The following is a 14,301-nucleotide window of genomic DNA, read 5'->3' on the forward strand; positions in this document are numbered from 1 at the left end:
GTAATAATAATAATAATAATAATAATAATAATAATAATAATAATAATAGTATCCATCCATTTTTCCATGAGACCGAGAGAGTGCAACTTGCCTAATAGTTGAGCCAGGATTTGGCCGGACTAGGTGGAGCTGAAATGGTATCAAACTGGGTTAACTCCACCATGTGGCACCCAAGTTTCCTTCTCACCTGAAGGGACGGTGCTCCGGTCGCAATGGCCGTCCTTCAAGAGCCGGTCCCGGATCTCCCAGCTAAACATCCCGGGATTCTCTCGCTTGTATTCCTCGATTTTCTTCTCCACGTCCGGAGTAGCAACCTGCTTTTGGGGTCAAGGGACAGGGACAAAAGGGGGAGGATTTGGATACAGGAGAGAGAAGAAAATCCACTTTTAAATTCACATTGTTGCATGGTGATGGGATCCGAAACTGGCACTCCCTTTGGACTCTTAGGATGGATCTACACTGCCCTATAACCCACTTCAAAGCAAATGGCTTTTTCGGTCCTGAAAAAGGGCTGAAAAACTCAGCTTATACTCAAATATATACGGTTCTTTTAAAGTTCTTCTAAGATCATATAAAATCCAATGATCTTAGAAGAACTTTAAAAGAACCGTATATACTTGAGTTTAAGCTGAGTTTTTCAGCCCTTTTTAGGACCGAAAAAGCCGCCTTTGGCTTATATTCAGGTGAGGGTCCTGATTGGCTTATATTCAGGTGGGCTTATGCTCGAGTATATATGGTACATTTATTATTTTTCTCTATTATTATTGGTATTATTTATTATTTTACTCTATTTATTATTATTAATACATTTATTATTTCACTATGATATTATTATTAATACATTTATTATTTCATTCTGTTATTATTATTATTAATACATTTATTATTTCACTCTGAAATTATTATTGTTATTACATTTATTATTTTACTCTATTTATTATTACATTTATTATTTTACTGTATCTATTATTATTATTATTATTATTACATTTTCTAATTTTACTCTTTTATTATTAAAAGGATACATAAGCACATTTACATGGAAGAAGGCGGGAGTAATGATTTAATCCGAGTTGTACAGTCTTATCTTAAATTACAGTCTTGTGTAAATATTCAAAAACATTTAACCTACCGATGCCTCAATTAATGTAATTTTATTGGTATCTATTTTTATTTCTGAAATTTACCACTCTCGGCTTAAATTTGAGTCAATGTTTTCCCAGTTTTTTGTAGTAAAATTAGGTGCCTCGGCTTATATTCGGGTCGGCTTATACTCGAGTATATATGGTAATTGACCCCATATATAGAAGCGACCAATTTGGGCTTGAAAGGGGCCTTTGGAAATCTCAGTTTTTTCTGGGCCCATAACCTATTGGGCAATTTTTCTTGCGACTGGCCAGATATAGAAGATTGTCCGAATCCCAACAATTTTGGCCACAAAGGCCTTGTGTTGACCCCTCCCTTCCTCCCATCCAATAGGGCTACTCTAAGTTGACCTAAGGAGACGCTAACCTAGTGGTTCTCAACCTGGGGTCCGCAGATGTTTTTGACCTTCAATAAACAAGACAAACTCCAACTTTTAGCACAACACCACACTTACGATGTCATAGGCGTCACTGAAACCTGGTGGGATGTAGCCATTGAGGGCTATAACCTCTTCCACGGACACAGAACAAATGGAAGAGGAGGGGGAGTAGCCCTATATGTCAAAAACATTTACGTTGCAGAAGAGATGCAAGACAGCAATCCGGAAAACCAGCTTGAAAGCATCTGGATAAGAATCAAGGGAAATGGGACTCAAAAAGATCTCGTCGTGGGTGTCTACCACAGACCTCCGAGCCAGAATGAAGGACTTGATGAAGCCTTCTGTCAGCAGTTGACCAAAGGCACAAAGAAGAGATATAGTAGTCATGGGCGATTTCAACTATCCCGATATCTGCTGGAAAACAAACTCGGCCAAGAGTACAAAGTCCAACAAATTCCTTGCTTGCCTTGCAGACAATTTTATGGTCCAGAAGGTAGAAGAGGCAACGAGGGGATCGGCTACTCTCGATCTCATCCTAACATAGCCTCAGAGTTCACCCGAGTTTAAGGCTCTTCCCATAACCTTGTAGCATCTTAACTTTCTTCTTGTTTATAAGTTCCACTCAGTGCACTTTGCCCAGCTCATTTTATGTTTTTATTGCTGTGTTTTTCATGTGTTTTATAATGATTGTGATTTTTTAATGCCTTTTAAATTTATTTGTGTGTTTTTGTATTTGATATTACTGTATGCTGGTTTTATATCTGTAAGCCGCCCCGAGTCCCTCTGGGGAGATGGTGGCGGGGTACAAAAATAAAATTATATTATATTATATTATAACAAACGCGGAGGACCTGATCAATGCAGTCGAAGTGGCTGGATCCCTAGGGGCAAGTGACCATGTGCTCCTGAAGTTTGCGATACAAAGGAAGGCCGAAACTAAGACAAGTCAAACCCGCATTCTGGACTTTAGGAGAGCTTCTATGATTCTAACTCCCAGAAATCCTAATGGCTGGTAAACTGGGATTTCTGGGAGTTGTAGGCCAAAAACATTTGGGGACCCCAGGTTGGGAACCACTGCAAGTCTAACCAGAGCAACTGGGGCCTTGGATGCTTTTTTGTAAAGAGCATGTGCACCTGGAAACTTAAAAAAGGACACCTTTGGGGGAATGCCACCAGCCTTTCTATGACTTCCCTATCCATGGATCCCAATAGCAGACTCTCAAGTATCCTCATTTTTGGTTAGGATGCTGTGCTTAAAGCTAGCAACTTTGGAGAGGCAACCCTTTGGAGAGGCAACCATGGGTCCTATGTGTAAAGCTAGCAACTTTGGAGAGGTAAATATGGATCCTGTGAGTAAAGCTAGCAACTTTGGAGAGGTAAATATGGATCCTGTGAGTAAAGCTAGCAACTTTGGAGAGGTAAATATGGGTTCTGTGAGTAAAGCTAGCAACTTTGGAGAGGTAAATATGGGTTCTGTGAGTAAAGCTAGCAACTTTGTAGAGGAAACCCTTTGGAGAGACAACCATGGGTTCTGTGAGTAAAGCTAGCAACTTTGGAGAAACAACCCTTTGGAGAGGCAACCATGGGTCCTATGTGTAAAGCTAGCAACTTTGGAGAGGTAAATATGGATCCTGTGAGTAAAGCTAGCAACTTTGGAGAGGTAAATATGGATCCTGTGAGTAAAGCTAGCAACTTTGGAGAGGTAAATATGGGTTCTGTGAGTAAAGCTAGGAACTTTGGAGAGGTAAATATGGGTTCTGTGAGTAAAGCTAGGAACTTTGGAGAGGTAAATATGGGTTCTGTGAGTAAAGCTAGCAACTTTGGAGAGGTAAATATGGGTTCTGTGAGTAAAGCTAGCAACTTTGTAGAGGAAACCCTTTGGAGAGACAACCATGGGTTCTGTGAGTAAAGCTAGCAACTTTGGAGAAACAACCCTTTGGAGAGGCAACCATGGGTTCTGTGAGTAAAGCTAGCAACTTTGGAGAGGCAAATTTGGATGCTATGCATAAAGGTAGTAATTTTGGAGAGGTCATTTTTTGGAGATGTCCCCAGCCTTCCTTTGCTCCCCTGAGCAACTTTGGAGAGGCAAGTTTGAAGAGCAAATCCTTTGGAAAGCCTAAGAATTCCTTTGGATTTTCCCATCCATGGATCCCAGTAGGTCTCCTCTATGCAGACCTAAGTTGACTCTTACATTTTGTTTGCTGTGTTGTAAAATTAGCAACTTTGGAGAGGCAGTTCTCTGGAGAGATTTGAAAAAGAAATCTTTTATCTAAGCAAGCTTTTGGAGAAGCCCCCAACCTTCCTAAGGAGTCCTTTGAACTTCCACATCCATAGATCCCAATAGGCCTACTCTAAGTAGATCTAAGTAAACTCTTAAATAACCCAAACCTGGAGTTTGGATGCTGTGCGTAAAGCTAGAGACTTTGGAAAGGCAACCATTTGGAGAGGAAACCCTTTCAAGAGCTCCCAAGCTTTTCTTTGCTTCCTTAAGGAGTCCTTTTAGTTTCCCAATTCATGGATCTCGATAGGTTTACTCTATGCAGACCAAAGTAGACTCTTAAAGTAACCCCAACTGGTTTTGGATGCTGTGAGTAAAGCTAGAGACTTTGGAAAAGCAACCCTTTGGCGAGACAAGTTTGGAGAGGAAAACCTTTGGAGAGAAGAAACCTTTTGGAGAAGAAACTCTTTCCGTCTCTAAGGATTCCCTTTGACTTCCCTCCTCCATGGATCCCAATAGGTCTACTCTAAGAAAGCCTAAGTAGACTCTGAAATAACCCATACCTGGAGTTGGGATGCTGTGCGTAAAGTTAGCGACTCTGGAGAGGCATTCCTTTGGCGAGACAAGTTTGGAGAGGAAAACCTTTGTTTAGGCTACACTTTGAACAGCCTCCCAGCCTTCTTTAGCGTCCCTAAGGAGTTCTTTTAATTTCCCAATCCATGGATCCCAACAGGTTTACTCTAAGAAAACCCAAGTAGACTTTTAAATAACTCAAACCTGGAGTTGGGATGCTGTGCATAAAGCTAGCGACTCTGGAGAGGCAACCTTTTGCCGGGACCAGTTTGGGGAGGAACGCCTTTGGAAAGGGCTCCCCCGACTTCCTTTGTCCCCTTAAACCTTTCCTTTAACTCCACTCATCCATGGATCCCAATAGGTCTACTCGAAGTAGATTTACCAACGCCAATTTGGGCTTTGGATGCTGTGCATAAAGTTAGCGACTTTGGAGATGCAATTCTTAGGCGAGACGGGTTTGGAGAGGAAACCCTTTGGAGAGGCCACTTTTTGGATAATCCCCAGCCTTCCTTTACATCCTTTTATGTCCCAAGGGTTCCCTTGGACCCCTCGCACCCATGGAGCTCAACAGGTCTACTCGAAGTAGATTCACCAACCCCAACTTGGGGTTTAAACGCTGTGCGTAAAGTTGGCGAATTTGGAGAGGCAACCCTTAAGCGAGACAAGTTTGGAGAAGCAACCCTTTGGAGAGGCCAGTTTTTGGAGATTCCCAGACTTCCTTTATGAGCCTGAGGGTTCCCTCAGACTCCCCGCACCCATGGAGCTCAATAGGTCTACTCGAAGTAGATTTACCAACCCAGACTTGGGGTTTAAACGCTGTGCGTAAAGTTGGCGAATTTGGAGAGGCAGCTCTTAGACTTAACAGGTTTGGAGAGGCAACCCTTTGGAGAGGCCACTTTTTGGAGAGCCACCCCCCCCCCCCCCCAGCCATCCTTCACGTCTTTAAGGGTTCCCTTGGACTCCTCGTACCCATGGAGCTCAATAGGTCTACTCGAAGTAGATTCACCAACCCAAACTTGGGGTTTAAACGCTGTGCGTAAAGTTGGCGAATTTGGAGAGGCAACTCTTAGGCGAGACAGGTTTGGAGAGGCAACCCTTTGGAGAGGCCAGTTTTTGGAGATTCTCAGCCTTCCTTTATGAGCCTGAGGGTTCCCTCAGACTCATGGAGCTCAATAGGTCTACTCGAAGTAGGTTCACCAACCCCCAACCCGGGCTTTGGATGCTGTGCGTAAAGTTGGCGAATTTGGTTTGGAGACAGGTTTGGAGAGGCAACCCTTTTGCGAGACATGTTTGGAGAGGCCACTTTTTGGAGAGCCCCCCCCCCAGCCTTCCTTTACATCCCTAAGGCTTCCCTCAGACTCCCCGCACCCATGGAGATCAATAGGTCTACTCGAAGTAGATTTACCAACCCAAACTCGGGGTTTAAATGCTGTGCGTAAAGTTAGCGAATTTGGAGAGGCAACTCTTAGGAGAGACAGGTTTGGAGAGGCCACTTTTTGGAGATTCCCAGCCTTCCTTTATGAGCCTTAGGGTTCCCTGAGACTCTCTGCACCCACGGAGCTCAATAGGTCTACTCGAAGTAGGTTCACCAACCCAAACTTGGGGTTTAAATGCTGTGCGTAACGCCAGAGGCAGCCCTTTGGCGAGACAGGTGTGGAGAGGCGGGTGTCCCGCTCCGTGTCCCGCTCCGTGGCCCCACCCGAGGACTCACCCTGGGCTTGCTGCCCCCGATGGCCCCGGGGCGGATGGAGCCGGTCTCCTGGTAGCGGCAGAGGATCTTGGAGACGCAGCCGTGGGAGACGCGCAGCTGGCGGGAGATGACGCAGGGCCGGATCCCGTGGTGGGCCATCTCCACGATCTTGTGCCGGATGTGGTTGGGCAGGGGCCGCCCGTTGATGAAGACGCCGCCCAGCTGGTTGACCCGGCCTTGGCCCAGAGGGGTCGAGACTGCAACACAAAGACAGCACAACCCCTTGGTTGGTTGGTTGCTTGGTTGTTTGGTTGGTCCTCACCATGGCACACACTTCCAGAAGCGTCCCACACCCTCTCAGATGGGTAGACCACTAGACCACCCTCTGGGACCTATTGCACATTAAAGGAACTATTGCGCTTGCTTGGACTCCACATTTTACACAACAAGAGCTTCCTTGCACACTTGGCACACACTTCTAGAAGTATCCCACCCTCTCTCAGATGGGTAGAGACTTGTTTTGTACCACTAGGCCACCCTCTGGGACCTATTGCACATAGAAGGAGCTATTGCACCTTTGCTTGGACTCCACATTTTACACAACAAGAGCTTCCTTGCACACTTGGGTCACACCATGGCACATACTTCCAGAAACATCCCACCCCCTCTCAGATGGGTAGGCTTGTTTTGCACTACTAGGCCACCCTCTGGGACCTATTTTACATTGAAGGAGCTATTGCGCCTTTGCTTGGACTCCACATTTTACACAACAAGAGCTTCCTTGCACACTTGGGTCACACCATGGCACACACTTCCAGAAACATCCCACCCTCTCTCAGATGGATAGGCTTGTTTTGCACCACTAGGCCACCCTCTGGGACCTATTGCACATTGAAGGAGCTATTGCACCTTTGCTTGGACTCCACATTTTACACAACAAGAGCTTCCTTGCACACTTGGGTCACACCATGGCACACACTTCTAGAAGCATCCCACTCTCTCTCAGACGGGTAGACTTGTTTTGCACCACTAGGCCACCCTCTGGGACCTATTGCACATTGAAGGAGCTATTGCACCTTTGCTTGGACTCCACATTTTACACAACAAGAGCTTCCTTCCTCAGAAGGAAACACAGCAGAAGATGCAGAACACAATGACACCAGTGGGTCTCTTTCGTCCTTCTACTTCTCCCCACATCTATCACCAACTAGCTATTGCATTTTTGCTTGGACTCCACATTTTACACAACAAGAACTTCCTTGCACACTTGGGTCACACCATGGCACACACTTCCAGAAGCATCCCACACCCTCTCAGATGGGTAGACCACTAGACCACCCTCTGGGACCTATTGCACATTAAAGGAACTATTGCGCTTGCTTGGACGCCACATTTTACACAACAAGAGCTTCCTTGCACACTTGGCACACACTTCTAGAAGTATCCCACCCTCTCTCAGATGGGTAGACTTGGCCACCCTCTAGGACCTATTGTACTTGAAGGAGCTATTGCGCCTTTGCTTGGACTCCACATTTTACCCAACAAGAGGCTTTCATCCTCAGAAGGAAACACAGCAGAAGATGCAGAACACAATGACACCAGTGGGTCTCTTTCTTCCTTCTACTTTTCCCCATATCTATCATCAAAGAGCTATTTCACCTTTGCTTGGACTCCACATTTTACACAACAAGAGCTTCCTTGCACACTTGGGTCACACCATGGCCCACACTTCCAGAAGCATCCCACCCTCTCTCAGATGGGTAAGCTTGTTTTGCACCACTAGGCCACCCTCTGGGATCTATTGTGCATTGAAGGAGCTATTGCGCCTTTGCTTGGACTCCACATTTTACACAACAAGAGGCTTTTTTCCTCAGAAGGAAACACAGCAGAAGATGCAGAACACAATGACACCTTGTACTTCTCCCCACATCTATCACCACATCTATCTATCATCTATACTCTCTGGGACATATTGTACAGCTTTCTGGAACTAGATTGTGCTCTCGCCCATTATTATGCAATTTCACACTCTTACACACATGGGGAGTGCAATATGTGTTCTGCCTTGAGATCTTTGTGGAGTTCATCCTGCCATTTCACACCGCTGCACCCGTAATGCCACCTGCTATTGCACACCATGTTGTTGGTATTTCAAATTTGGGCCCCCAGGTGAGACTTATTCTGCAATTACGCATCTTGCCAGACTTATAGCACAATTGTACACCTTCGCAGACTAATTCTGCAATTGCGCATCTTGCCAGACTTATAGTGCAATTGCGCACCTTCTCAGACTAATTCTGCAATTGCGCACCTTCTCAGGCAAATTCTGCAATTGCGCACCTTCTCAGGCTAATTCTGCAATTGCGCATTTTGCCAGACTTATAGCGCAATTGTGCACCTTCTCAGACTAATTCTGCAATTGCGCATCTTCTCAGGCTAATTCTGCAATTGCGCACCTTCTGAGGCTAATTCTGCAATTGCGCACCTTCTCAGACTAATTCTGCAATTGCGCACCTTCTCAGACTAATTCTGCAATTGCGCACCTTCTCAGACTAATTCTGCAATTGCGCACCTTCTCAGACTAATTCTGCAATTGCGCACCTTCTCAGGCAAATTCTGCAATTGCGCACCTTCTCAGGCTAATTCTGCAATTGCGCATTTTGCCAGACTTATAGCACAATTGCGCACCTTCTCAGACTAATTCTGCAATTGCGCATCTTGCCAGACTTATAGCACAATTGCGCACCTTCTCAGGCTAATTCTGCAATTGCGCATTTTGCCAGACTTATAGCACAATTGCGCACCTTCTCAGACTAATTCTGCAATTGCGCATTTTGCCAGACTTATAGCACAATTGCGCACCTTCTCAGGCTAATTCTGCAATTGCGCATTTTGCCAGACTTATAGCACAATTGCGCACCTTCTCAGACTAATTCTGCAATTGCGCACCTTCTCAGACTAATTCTGCAATTGCGCACCTTCTCAGACTAATTCTGCAATTGCGCACCTTCTCAGACTAATTCTGCAATTGCGCACCTTCCAGACTAATTCTGCAATTGCGCACCTTCTCAGGCAAATTCTGCAATTGCGCACCTTCTCAGGCTAATTCTGCAATTGCGCATTTTGCCAGACTTATAGCACAATTATTCTCTCTCCAATAAAATATTATTCTACATATATAATATTTCTCTCTCTTTAAAATAATCTATATACAAAATATTATAATATATATATTATTCTCTTTGGAGGCTTTTAAACAGAGGCTGGATGGCCATCTGTCGGGGGTGCTTTGAATGCGATTTCCTGCTTCTTGGGGGGGGGGGGGGTTGGACTGGATGGCCCATGAGGTCTCTTCCAACTCTACTATTCTATAAATCTATGATTCTATAATATTTTCTCTCCATATATATATATATATATATATATATAATCTCTTTCTCTAATATTATTCTCTCTATATATATAATATGCTCTCCATATATACAATATCATTATATATATAACATTCACTCTCTATGTAGTATTATATGTATATATATATATATATATATGGAGAGACAATATTATATACATATATATATATATATATATATATGTATATATATAATATTACACACACACACACACATATATATATAATATTGTCTCTCCATATATATATATATATATATATATATATATATATAATATTCTCTCTTTATTTATAATAGTATATATATATATATAACATTCTCTCTCTAATATTATTCTCTCTATATATAATATTCTCTCTCTATATATAATAGTATATATATATATATATATACATTTATATATATAAAACGTTCTCTCTAATATTATTCTCTCTATATATAATATTCTCTCTCCATATATACAATATCATTCTATATATATCACATTCACTCTCTATAATATTATTCTATATGTATAACATTCTTTCTCTATGTAATATTATATATATATATATAAATTTTCTCCATATATGTGTGTGTATATATATATATAACATTCTCTCTCTAATATTATTCTCTCCATATATACAATATCATTCTATATATATCACATTCACTCTATAATATTATTCTATATATATCATATTTTCTCTCCATATATATATATATATATATATATATATATATATATATATAATTTTCTTTCTCTATATATAATAGTCATATTATATATATATATATATATATATATATATAATATTCTCTCTCCATATATAATAGTTATATATATATATATATAATCCCCTCTATGTATTTTATATATATATATATATATATAATATTTTCTCTCCATATATAATAGTCATATATATATATATATATATATATATATATATATATATAATATTCTCTCTATATATATAATAGTCATATATATATATATATATATATATATATATATATATATAATATTCTCTCTCCGTATATAATTGTCATATAAATATATATATATATATATATATATATATAATATTCTCTCTCTATATATAATAGTCATATATATATATATATAATATTCTCTCTCTATATAATAGTCATATATATATATATATATATATATATTCTCTCTCCATATATAATTGTCATATATATATATATATATATATAATATTCTCTCTCTATATATAATAGTCATATATATATATATAATATTCTCTCTATATATAATAGTCACACACACACACACATATATATATATAATATTCTCTCTCTATATATAATAGTCATATATATATATATATATAATATTCTCTCTATATATAATAGTCATATATATATATATATATTCTCTCTCCATATATAATTGTCATATATATATATATATATATATATATATATAATATTCTCTCTCTATATATAATAGTCATATATATATATATAATATTCTCTCTATATATAATAGTCACACACACACACACATATATATATATATAATATTCTCTCTCTATATATAATAGTCATATATATATATATATATATAATATTCTCTCTATATATAATAGTCATATATATATATATATATTCTCTCTCCATATATAATTGTCATATATATATATATATATATATATATATATAATATTCTCTCTCTATATATAATAGTCATATATATATATATAATATTCTCTCTATATATAATAGTCACACACACACACACATATATATATATATAATATTCTCTCTATATATATAATAGTCATATATATATATATATATATATATATATATATATCACATTCACTCTCTATAATATTATTCTATATATATAGTAGTCTCTCTCCATATATATAATGTTATTCTATTTATCCATAACTCACTATCTATCCATTGGAATCCCTTGTATGATCTATCTATCCATGAACTGCATATTTTCCCATATATATGTTTCGAATTTGGAGCAAGACCAAGCATGAGAAGTTTTGGGGATCCCTTTTTGTTTGATCCCCAAATTCCTTGGACTTTGCTTTTGCTTGTGGGGAAAAACCAAGGTCTTTTTTTTCTAAAGGGTTTCAATGGGGCTGCTCTGGAGTCGCGGGAAGGAAGGAAGGAAAGAAGGAAAGAAAGAAAGAAAGAAAGGAAAGAAAGAAAGAAAAGAACAAGTCCTCTTCTTCCCCAGGGATTGGAGTTTCCCTTCTTTAGGATGGAAAGAAGGAAGGAAGGAAGGAAGGAAGGAAGGAAAAAGAAGGAAAGAAAGACAAGAGTGGGGAAGGAGTGAGGGGAAAAAGAAAGGAGGGAAGGAGAGAAAAGACAAAGGAAAAGCAGGATTCCCATTGCATTAGACACAAGGTCATGGAGTTTGGGATCATTTGGAAGGAAAGAAAAGAGGAAGAAAAGAAGGAAGGAGAGAACGAAAGAAAGAGAAAGAGAAGAGAAGGATAGGAAGGAAAGAGAAGAAAAGGAAAGAGAAGAGAAGGATAAGAATGAAGGAGAGAAAGAAAGAGAAGGAAAGAGAAGAGAAGGATAAGAATGAAGGAGAGAAAGAAAGAGAAGGAAAAAGAAGAGAAGGATAAGAAGGAAGGAAGGAAAGAAAGAAAGAAAGAGAAGAAACGGAAAGAGAAGAGAAGAGAAGGATAGGAAGGAAGGAAGGAAGGAAGGAAAGAAGGAAAGAAAGAAAGAAAAAAAAGAAAGAAAAGAACAAGTCCTCTTCTTCCCCAGGGATTGGAGTTTCCCTTCTTTAGGAAGGAAAGAAGGAAGGAAGGAAGGAAGGATGGAAAAAGAAGGAAAGAAAGACAAGAGTGGGGAAGGAGTGAGGGAAAAAAGAAAGGAGGGAAGGAGAGAAAAGACAAAGGAAAAGCAGGATTCCCATTGCATTAGACACAAGGTCATGGAGTTTGGGATCATTTGGAAGGAAAGAAAAGAGGAAGAAAAGAAGGAAGGAGAGAAAGAAAGAGAAAGAGAAGAGAAGGATAGGAAGGAAAGAGAAGAAAAGGAAAGAGAAGAGAAGGATAAGAATGAAGGAGAGAAAGAAAGAGAAGGAAAGAGAAGAGAAGGATAAGAAGGAAGGAAGGAAAGAAAGAAAGAAAGAGAAGAAACGGAAAGAGAAGAGAAGAATAGGAAGGAAGGAAAGAGAGCGAAAGAAGGAAGGAAAGAGAAGGAAAGGAAGGAAAGGAAGGAGAGAAAGGGAAAGAGGAAGAAAGATGGAAGGAAAGAGATGGAAAGAAAGAGGGGGAAAAGAGAAGAAAGAAAGAGAGGGAAGAAGAGAAAGAGAAATAAGGAAGGGAAAGAGAAAGAAAGACGGAAAGAAAGAAAGAAAGAAAGAAAGAAGAGAGAGGAAGGGAAAGATGGAAGGAAAGGGAAGGAAATGAGAAGGAAGGAAAGAAAGAAAGAAAGAAGAAAAGGAAGCAAAGGGAAGAGAAGGGAAGAAAGGAAGAGAGGAAGGAGAGGAAGGGAAAGATGGAAGGAAAGGGAAGGAAAGAAAGAAATAAATGAAAGAAAGAGAAGGAAAGAAAGGAAACATAGGAAGGAAATGAGAAGGAAGGAAGGAAGGAAAGAAAGAAAGGAGAAAAGGAAGTAAGGGGAAAAGAAGGAATGAAAGAAAGAAGGAAAGAAGGGAGGAAGGAAAAGAAGGAAGGAAGAGAGGAAGGAAGGGAAAGAAAATGAAAGAAGGAGAGAAAGAGAAGGAAAGAAAGGAGGAAAGGAAAGAAGGGAAAGAGAAAGAAGGAAGGAAGCAAAGAAAGAAAGAGAGAAAGAAAGAAAAGAAAAGAAAGAAGAAGCTTGGTGTTTCCCCATTGAAGGAAGGAAGGAGGACAGAAAAAGAAGGAAAGAAAGGCAGGAGTGGGGAAGAAAGAATGAGAAGAAGGAAAAGACGAAAGAAAGAAGGGGAAAGCTAGGAAGGGAAAGAGAAAGGAAGGAAGAAACAAGAGAAGTAGGAGAAAGGAAAACTCATTAGTTTCCCTTCTTTAGAAAGGAAGGAAAGACAAAGAAGGAAAGAAAGAAAGAAAGAAGTAGGAGTGCGGAAGAAAGAATGAGAGAAAGAAAAGAAGGGAAAGACAGAGAGAGAGAAACGGGAAAAGAAAGAAAAGAAGGAAGGAAAAAGAAAGAAGGAATGGAGGAAAAGAAAGGAAGGAAGAAAAAGAAGGAAGGATGGAAGGAAAATTTAAAGAAAGAAGGAAGGAAGAATGGAAGGAAAGAAGAGGAAAGAGAGAATGAACTTTGGAGCTTATCTTTAGGCAGGAATGGGAAGGAAAGAAGGAAGGAAGGAAAGAAGGAAGGAAAGAAGGAAGGAAAAGAAAAAACAAAAGAATGAAAGGAGAAAAAGAAGGAAAGAAAGAAGAAGGGAAAGGGAAGGATAGAGACAGAAGGAAGGAAGGAAAAGGAGGAAGGGAAGGAGGAAGGGAAAAAAGAAGAAGGAAAGAGAAGGAAAGAACGGAGAAAAGGAAGAAAGGGGAAGAGAAAGAAAGAAGGAAGGAAAAAAGAAGGGAAAGGGAAGGAAAGAGACAGAACGAAGGAAGGGAAGAAAGGGAGGAAGGGAAGAAGGAAGGGAAAAAGAAAAAAGGAAGAGAATAAAGGGAGGGAAAAAGAGAAAGAAAGAAAGAGGACAAGTAGAAGAAGGGAGAGGAAAGAAGGATAGAAAGAAAGGAAGAAAGAGAAAGAAGGAAGGGAAGGAAGGAAGAAAGAGGAAGGAAGAGAGAGGAAAAGTGGAAGGAGGGAAAAGAAGGATAGAAAGAAAGAGAGGAAAGAGAAAGAGAGAAGGAAGGAAAGGAGAAATGAAGGGAAGGAAGGAAGAGGAAAATTGGAAGAAGGGAGAAGGATAGAAAGAAAGGGAGAGAAGAAAGAGAAAGAAAGA

The 14,301-nt window shown here is 39.9% G+C and overlaps 1 protein-coding gene across 7 annotated transcripts in view; it reads right to left on the reverse strand.

The window, feature by feature from the left end:
* Positions 1-14,301, reverse strand: part of pax7 (paired box 7) — a 250,119-nt gene that overhangs the window by 220,223 nt on the left and 15,595 nt on the right. For 2 of the 7 annotated variants that reach the window (XM_062965873.1, XM_062965871.1), the window contains exons 1-3: positions 11,333-13,391; positions 6,028-6,263; positions 188-314 (exon numbers count right to left, since the gene is read on the reverse strand). In XM_062965873.1, the coding sequence (XP_062821943.1) occupies positions 188-314; positions 6,028-6,263; positions 11,333-13,244 (2,275 nt within the window). In that variant the 5' untranslated portion in view covers positions 13,245-13,391. Of the gene's footprint in view, positions 1-187; positions 318-6,027; positions 6,264-11,332; positions 13,392-14,301 lie in introns of those variants that run through there. The other 5 variants (XM_062965872.1, XM_062965870.1, XM_062965877.1 and 2 more) reach the window with 3 other exon arrangements.

The sequence above is a fragment of the Anolis carolinensis genome, unplaced genomic scaffold, assembly GCF_035594765.1.
Source record: "Anolis carolinensis isolate JA03-04 unplaced genomic scaffold, rAnoCar3.1.pri scaffold_15, whole genome shotgun sequence".
In the NCBI taxonomy this organism is placed as follows: Eukaryota; Metazoa; Chordata; class Lepidosauria; order Squamata; family Dactyloidae; genus Anolis; species Anolis carolinensis.